Source organism: Ruditapes philippinarum, unplaced genomic scaffold (genome assembly GCF_026571515.1).
Source record: "Ruditapes philippinarum isolate M1 unplaced genomic scaffold, ASM2657151v2 ctg553_1_1_1_1, whole genome shotgun sequence".
NCBI lineage: Eukaryota > Metazoa > Mollusca > Bivalvia > Venerida > Veneridae > Ruditapes > Ruditapes philippinarum.
In genome coordinates, this window is record NW_026852589.1 from 101,012 (window position 1) to 110,053 (window position 9,042).

The 9,042-nt window shown below is 34.8% G+C and overlaps 1 protein-coding gene across 1 annotated transcript; it reads right to left on the minus strand.

Moving 5' to 3' along the window:
* Window positions 1-885: 885 nt before the first annotated feature.
* Window positions 886-2,789, minus strand: LOC132717930 (uncharacterized). Its single transcript, XM_060701522.1, has 4 exons — window positions 2,610-2,789; window positions 2,099-2,160; window positions 1,458-1,650; window positions 886-1,018 (listed from the first exon to the last, which is right to left on the minus strand). Exons 1-4 carry the CDS (start codon window positions 2,782-2,784, stop codon window positions 957-959), a joined length of 492 nt encoding a protein of 163 aa, XP_060557505.1. The 5' UTR covers window positions 2,785-2,789; the 3' UTR covers window positions 886-956.
* Between the last annotated feature and the right edge of the window lie 6,253 nt (window positions 2,790-9,042).

Genomic DNA, 9,042 nt, shown 5'->3' on the forward strand with positions numbered 1-9,042 from the left:
AATACTCTAAGTGACGGCAAATTCTTTGCTTTTTCCGCGACTGCACAACTGGGAATTGTACACAGATTTTGTTGAAAATGTGTGTGGCAGCAGATCAACAGATAATATGTCCAAGTGGTGAATAAGTTTACCAAGAATCGAGACATCTTCTGAAGCATTATGAGCAAAGTATGAAGCTCCCAATAGATCCTTTGCAAGGTCTTCCTGTTTGTAAGACTTCCTATTTGGGTATGCTTTTTCTAAATATAGACAGTGAATCCGCACATCCAGCAACACACTTACACATTTCTGTCCCTCAATCCTACATTGTCACATGCCGTCAAACAAAAAAGGAAAGTCAAATCTTCTGCCATTATGCGCAACCAATACAACATTCTGAAATTTTTCTAACCAATCACAATATGAATTTCAAAGCTTCATATATGGAATAAGCCTCTACATTAGTTCCATTGTACTGCATCTTGTGATCCACCATTCTTAGGCCGGTCACTTCTTGTGCCTTGTCAGATATGGGCAATGTAGGTAGAACATACATATTGAAAGCTTTCCCACTTTTAGGTTCTGTGGCAGCAACCTGGGGTTATATGTGGGATCTGGCCATCGTGTACTGAAACAAACAACACAATTATTTATAAATAAATAAACAATTTTGAGCTGTTTTATGTGCCTCTTATAAATAATCTGAGATCTTATTCTAATTCAGCTTGTTCCGAATAAGGATAAACCATTCCTGATATATTGCATATTTTTTTACAATTATATTTTAAAGAGACGACTAATCACTCAAACCTAATATCGAAGGACGATAACCTAAAATGAAAGCAACTGTGTTACAGTTTTCACATGATATATATATCAACAAATTCGCAATACAGGTCTACTTACTAAGGCCAGTTGTCTCCAGGTCAAAAGCAATGTATGTAGGCTGTCCTGTTGGCAGCACTATAGGTTTGAAGTCACCTCGAGGGACTGGATCTGGGCAGCTTTTGGATGTCAGCATCATCTGAATGCCCAATCTCTGAAATACAAATATATAGATTAGAATATAACCTATAAAAGTAAAAACAAAGGTAATTTGCAAACTTTGTTTTAGTAATGTTTATATTTACAAGAAATGATGTTCGAAGAAGGAAAAGAAAAAGGAAACACCAGTACCTGCAAGACTGACAGTATATATTTTGCCAAAATACATGTATATGAGCCGTGTCATGACAAAACCAACATAATGGGTTTGGCAACCAGCATGGATCCAGACCACCCATGCTGTTCGCTATCAGTTTCTCTACTTGTAATAGAGTTGGAAAGCAAACAGCATGGATCCTGATCAGACTGCATGGATGTGCAGGCTGATCTGGATCCATGCTGGTCGCAAACCCATTATGTTGGTTTTGTCGTGACACGGCTCATATGTTTGTTCTGTAAGTAAAAAAAACAACAGCACAAATCACTTTACCTACCTGACTGATAAGACATGCCTTCAAGAGCTTCTTGAGCACCTTGTGTTATTGACCGCTCTTGTTTTAGTTGAAGTCGCCGCCGCTTAGTCGATGGCAGTGCCGATCTTTCCTGGACACGCTTCCTATGCTTCTGGCATTTATCTGCATATCTGAGGCTGTGGACACCAGGGGAAAGACCTGCCTCGGAGTGTACCTGAAAGCAGTAATCAGATTATTTAGCACACTTTAAAATGAAATATTCAGTCAAACATGGATATTGTAAGAAAAGAATTTTCTTGATCTATATATAAACCCAGGCAAAAATAATTCAGATAAAATGGGAACTATTTCATAACTCTTTACTATTGTTGAGGAAAACTGCATTATGATTTTTGTAAAAGTAACACCATTATTCAATAAAGTTTGCTTTTCACACCCAACAATTTATACATTCCATCAAGGTGGCATAGTGGTCTATAAGCAATATTTTTCTTCATTATCATTCAACATTTTCAACAGCAATTGCTTATATCTTTATATAAAAGTCATCTTGTGGATTGTTTGTCTCATAAAACTGACTGGCATACAGGTCCTATCTGCACAAAGCATAACAGAAAATTTAATGACAATCTTTCCAAAGTTCTAGATAATAGAGTATTTACCTTATGATCATCACCTGTCAACATCTTGTTCCTTGAATAATAACAGTGCTGAACTGGAACAGCTGAACAAAAACAACAAACTTCAATAAACAATTAACATCAATCAACCGTCAAACAAACATTCCAACATTATTTTGGCAATACATCCAACTAAATACACTTCCATGAAAAATTATTTTTTTTTTTTCAAAGGCTTCAACAATCTGAAAGAGACTGTTTTTCTCTTTCTCAAATATAAATCAATGCTTATTACTTTATGAATGTTCTTTATTTTTCGAGTGATGGTTGAAGTTTGCCAAAATTATGCATGAAAAATTCACAAATATATGTAATACTGAAAACAATAATACCAAGGAAACAGGGTCTCCAGAACTAGTATATACCACAAATGAAAGGTTGTTATGACTTTCTTAATTGTTGTTCAAAACTATGTCTGTACTGGTCTAACATTTGTAAATAAAATAACAAGCAAACTAAACAGAACAAACTTAAACAGTAACAAGATATGTACCTTTGAAATGTAGTGACGCCCCTTCATTGATGAATGCTGCTGTGGCCTTCACTCTAAAATCCAAAGATTCTGAATTCCCATAATGAAGGGACTTTGGAGCCCTCATGGTGACCTCTCTGTTGGCGTGCTCGCACTGCTGACTCGAACCTAGGTCTGCGAGCTGGGGAGCCTTCATCACAACTGGTTCAAAACAGTTTTTCTTAGCTGAGATCTAAGGTGGTCGTCCTTAAGCGGTCCTTTGTAGGGCAGGCTTTCTGTGTGAGTATTTAACACTGCGGTCACGCTTGTACCCACACCATCGAGGCTGCACATTGTGTGGTCTGCGAATTGATTGAGGTACTAAAGCTTTCAGATTTTTCTTCTAGTCCCTTTGGATCACCTTGATTCTTTGCTAGAATATACTTCACACATTTCTGAATTTGTAATGAAGATCACGATAAATTCTGGAGCTTTGTGGCTTTTTCGCCCGAAGAGGGAAAATGTTCTTTTCCCAAAGTTTTTTCACCCAAAAATTTTATTTTCTGTTCCAAAAATTTCTTTTTCCAAACTAATGGTTTTTTTTTTGATTTTCAGCCCAGCCCATATGGTGGGTTTTAAATTTTCTTCTAGTCCCTTTGGATCACCGTGTTTATTTGATTCTTTGCAAAATTGGGGGTGGGCCCCAAAACTAAAGACTGGCCCCTTTTACTACTTTTTTTTTCCCCCTTATTGCCTGTCTATGAAGAATGTGGGGTTTTAAAAATTAAAAAATGAAAAACCCAAAAAAACATCTTTTTATCTTTTTTCTTTTGTTGGAAAAACTTAAACCCTTATTTTTCAAAAAGCAACCAATTAAAAATTAACCCCCAAAGGAACCCACCAAAAAAAAAAAAAATCTGGGAAAAAAAGTGGGCCTTTGGAAGCATTAATCAAAAAAAATTACCCTGAGAAAATTTAAATTTTTCCCCCATGGGTTTTGGTTTTTTCTCAGAGGAAACATTTTTTTAAAACATTGGCCCACTTTTCTCCTCTATTTTCTATCCCCTCCCCTACACAAAATTTTTAAAAAAAAAAAACTAAGTTAAAAATTTCGGGTTTGCAAATTTGGGCCTTTTAAATTTTTTTTTGTTTTGGGTTTGCATTTCCAAAACTTTCTGGTTTGCGATTTAAAACCGGTTTTTTTAGTTTAAAAACTTATTAAAATTAAAAGCAAAGGGGTGTTTAAAAGGGCCAGTTTTGGGGGGCCAGGCAGTATCTACCGCACAAAAACCCCTTCCTTTTTCTAGGGGTGACAAGGGGAACCTTTGTCCCGACAAAAAATCGAAATTGATGGTGTTTTCTGGGCCGAGACAGCTTGGCATGTTTTTTTTTTGTTTTTTTTAACCCTTTTTTTAAGTTTTTTTGTTTTTAATTGCCGAAGAAAATGCACACTTTTTAAAAAATTCAAACCCCTAAAGGGAATTTTTTTTTAGAGACAAAAAAACTTTCCTTATTTTTCAGAAGTGGGTCAAAAATATTTTTAAAGGGTTTTAAAAATGTTGGGAAAAAAAAGTTGGTTTTTGCTAAAATGTTGTCCCGGTATTGGTATTTTTTGGGCAAAATTTTTCTTAAAAAATTGGGTACAAAAGGGGTGTTTGATTGGCTTGGAAAACCCGTCCAGATGCGATTTAAAAATTGGGGGATCTGCTCTAATTTTAAAGGCCCTGTTAGCCAAAACCTGTTTTTCCCTTTTTAGTAAGGGTTCCCCTTCATGATTTGCAAAGTTTTACCCAAAAATTAGTACTTTTTTTTTTAACCTTTTCAAAGCGGAGGAGAGTTTTCACCTTTTTTTCAGTTTCCATTTATTTTTTTTCAATTCTACATCAAATCCAAACATTCAATTCAACCTGGTTGGTTTTGGTTTTAAAAACAAAGTCTTAGCGGAGTAAAGAAAATAATAAAGCAAAAATTCTGTGAGAGAGTTGTAAGAATTCTGAACAGTAAACATTGAGAATAACTGGTCCGTTCACATTGAAATTTATACAATTTTATAAGATCTGTTATGCTCCTCGCTTATGAAATAATGGAGTATTATGTCTTCTCACTAAATGCCCTACTCATTGAACTGCTAACTTTGAGTTTGAGAGGTTAACGAATTTGGAAGATTGGGACATACGGACCATATCAGAGTAGCAAAGCTGTGCAAACGTATATCATGGCCGGTAGCCCAGAGAATACTTTACGAATAGAAGCGTTCTGCCCATTCTGTCGGCAGCTCTCACTTTGGAACTCAGTCGAGCCACTTTGCGCATGAATTACAAAATTGTCTAGTACCTTGACTCGTTTCGTGGCTAATACAATAAACATTTATATGTATGTGTTGTTGGGTTCGAATATTTGACTCGAGATTCTTTGAACGCTTGTCTTATTTTGTCAGAGCATGTATGATTAATGATTGGTATTTATACATTATAGGTACAATAAATAAAGTAGATTTTTCTTTTAAAATGTAAAAGAAGCGAACCTGGGTCATCTAAGCATCCAGTTACAATAGGGAATTTCGAGTTCACAATACTAAGAGAGCCTTGGCATTCCAGTGCAAATAGGCATATTGCGAATTATCCACCGATATTTTCATTGAAGCCATCGTAAATATGAACATTTAGAAATTGTGCTCGCAATGGCTATAGTCAAATTAGCTTGAACTACATCTTACTGATCTTGATGTAATAGGGCATACATTTTGGAGCCTGCCTCCGATAACATGTGAGATGTTACAGTACAAGTCAAGCATTTGCCAGCCCGTTGCTCCATGGTCCTTTAAGGATGTGTTGTTAATCTAATCGCTCAGGTTGCAATTCAGCAGCAAAGTTCATTGATACTAGCGTACCAGGGCCCACCTGAAGACTTGTCGAAGTGCGATTGCTACAAAGATTATAGTAGTATATTGGAAGCAAATTATGAAGGACAACATGTATTTGATCTATGTAAAACCATTTTACGCATGTCGCTTTTAACTGCTTTTTCATTTAAAATCTCGCATATATTATATGTATTTGTTGTAATTCCCATCGAATGTGTCAGCATGAATTGAGTCACATGCATGAGGTCGATCGTCTCGACTCTTGTATCGTATCTGTAATATGTATTATGGTAGAGGAGGGAGTGGTATGATTAGGCGATAATTTGGACACAGTAGTAGCATACGTGATCATGTTGTGTATACGGATTAACCTGAAAGCGATAAAGCGTCAGTGGAACTGGTCCAAGACCACAGAATTTGCAACACTTTAAACCAGAAAGAAGAACATCAAACTCAACGATTCTACGACCTGTCTTCCAGCCCATCCTTGACACATTTTTAGGCAATTTCGGCTGGCATTCACAGTCTTGTCCATTACACAAATGTGCTCCAACATAATTGTGATCTTCTATAACATTCGACTGCTTCTTTAATCGCCGAGAATTCACAACTTTCTTGTAACGGCCTGTTTTATCGCGGACTTTCATTTTGACATTTACGGTGAAGGACGTTTCATATAATCTCTAAACAAAGTGGTGGATTTCAAACATCCGATAATTTCAACGAATTGTTGGGAATTTGGATATTATATTGTTAATATACCAAACAAATAGCAGTTATTTAATTTTTGTTTACAATACTTTTTACGAAAACGCAATTTGTAACGTTTATATTTTTTAGAGAATAACTAAGCCGACCTAAGCCGAGTAATCCCGAAGTACCTCCGTATCCGTTACGAGGAAGGGCGGAGTTAGGCGAAATTTCACGATCTAATGATGGGTCTAAGACCTTAAATTGTTCTTATATAGACATGATAATTCTAGCAAACCTGTTTGTTCCTTGAAAATGATCATTGTCAAAGATGAATTATGTTAAGAGGCTACAGTATATCCACGTGTTGATTATAAACACAATTCATTTAAATAAAAAGGGATATGGCGATACTTTGATATCACGATGCATTATTATCTAATATGGTAGTGATATTACTACTCCAATCTCGGTCTTGCCTCTTTACATACTGTTTTCTATACATTCAATGATTTTTATCTAAATAATGATGCGTTTCACGCTTTTGTTTTTATGATATAATATCACTACCAAAATAACACTGGCACATGCCACAACTTCCAAGATTGAGTATGTATTCAAAGTGAATTCACAGCATATATCGTTAAAATAAAATTACGACTGAACTTACTGTTCTCAAAACACGTTTGCCATGTTGGTGGCAAACCAGAAGCTACATTGGTATATTACGCCAATTAATTTGATCATATTGGTGTCGTTACTTATTTAATCTTATTATATAATCTTTTATAAGTTCCATTCTTGTTTTTGTAATGTGACGGTTTTGAGCACGAATGTATTGTTCGTTAGCAATTATAGATCAATATAGCTATGCTTTATTGTTTCTACAATCAATTCAAAATATGTTTGAATGATATGAACAACAATTCCATCTTCTGTCATTTTCATACATAATTTATCGTTTAACTTTGTATGATGTTTAACAAAGGTTATAACATACATTGTAATACATGGAGCATTAGGCGAAGTTTTCAATTTTAAATCGGCTATTTCAAAACGGTTGTTATTTGAATTCTATTCAGTAGGTACTAGTTTTTTGTGTGTTTTTATTAACAACATTAACAAACACGTAAAAGAAGGTGATATCTCTATCTTCTTCTGTTTCATTAAAATACAAGAAACACAAACGTTGTTGAAAATAAGATAAAAAAAACAAGGCAAGTCATGAAATAAACGTAATGAGAAAAACACTGTGAAAAGGTCATTACAACACAAAAGGAAGAATACTAATGTTGTACCCCCTTGTGCCAGAGGGAGTTGTCTTTAATGGTTTAGGCAACAGAATTGCAGCCACAGTTTGTCCCAGCGTGATTGTAGGAAGCGGTTAAGTGGATTTTCATTAAATGGAGTCTTGGGTTGTTTTAATCACTGGTGCTTTTTGAAAATTGTAATACCCGATGGTAGCTAAAATCATCTTGTTTCTTTAGCATTAAAGCCTCTCAGTTAATGACAGGAAGAAAACGTACAGCTATTCCTTATATCAGGGCGATTTGATGGGTAAATAATGATAATTCCTGAGGGATATAATTATCTCCAAAACATTTGTCTGTTCACCTAAGATTGACAGACACTGATTGAGTTGTATTGATTTTCACTCGTGTTGGGTTTCTGTCATATAACTTTTGTCCTTTTATGAATGTAATGGGCACAACTCCTTATTTTCACAGTGAGATTTATGTTCTTTTAGAAAAATGTTTTATTAGTTTATAGTTCCGTGAGCCCAGCCGTATGTAATAAAAAAAACGTTTTGTTACGTGTACTCAACACATTTTCTATCGCACGTGCATGTATAAAAAAAGGAATTAAATTTGTGAAACCTAAATTTATCCGTAATTAATAAAGATGTAATATTTTCTGCTTTTGTGAGTAGCACGTCAAACGATGCCGAAAATGCTATAATCAATTTGATATATAACATATCGGTGAGAAGAACGTGATATATATTTTACAGACGGATGTGCAGAGGAACTTATTTTATTTAAACAACTTTTGTAAGATTTAATTGGTTTCACAGGACGTATTGAAATATCTGACTTTAAGGAACTGTTGTTTATGTATGTGCGTGCGTGTGTGTGCGCGCAAATTCGTGTGTGTGTGTTTCTATTTGCCGACATCGAGACAATCAATCTGAATTAATGTTAAGTATCCTTTTGTTAACATTAATAACATGCAGATACTAGGAAGTTATATTTAGGTAACAGTTTGGATTAAATAAACTATCATAAAAGTTTGTTTTTATTTGCTTCCTGTACTATGCGATTATAATACATTGTTGGGTACAATACTGAATTATATTGGACTAGTATACAATTGTCAAAACTATATAACAGGAGGTGCTAGCTGTTTATGATACATGTTTTGGAGCTATGCACAAACAAAACATAACCAGTGTTGCTCCCAACCATGTTTAATGACCGTGTTTGACATTTTGATAAAATCTGGTAAAGTTTTGAATTTCGGAGTCTCATAAAATGGGACTATTTCGAGTTCGATATGGATTTGATATGAACCGTTTAGACGCCAGAAATGAACACAAGACTCATGAGTGTGATTTTGATCTGATATGGACATTTTGAATGAGGCTAAACTGATATTACTAGATAATATAATGATTAATTTTGACCATTGTGCAAATGCTGAAACAACTTTGTAATAATTGCTTTCGTGTCTTGCAATTTTTTGTAAAGAACTAAAACGAGTAAGGTATTGTTAAGCCTTGTTATGTTATAGTAACAATGGAAAGTCATTATTTTTTTGTAAAATCTACATTGAATATAGAAAAATAAAAAAACGCTATACGACAAAGATCTTTCATTTAGTTTTCAAGAAACGGATCCGGACAGGTCATAAATGTATGATGAA

Coding starts and splice junctions, on each gene's coding strand:
- LOC132717930 (XM_060701522.1), bottom strand. CDS start 2,784: ATGAAGGCTCCCCAGCTCGCAGACCTAGGTTCGAGTCAGCAGTGCGAG. Junction 2,161..2,609: donor GGCGTCACTACATTTCAAAG/GTACATATCTTG, acceptor GTTTTTGTTCAG/CTGTTCCAGTTCAGCACTGT. Junction 1,019..1,457: donor AGGCATGTCTTATCAGTCAG/GTAGGTAAAGTG, acceptor TTTGTATTTCAG/AGATTGGGCATTCAGATGAT.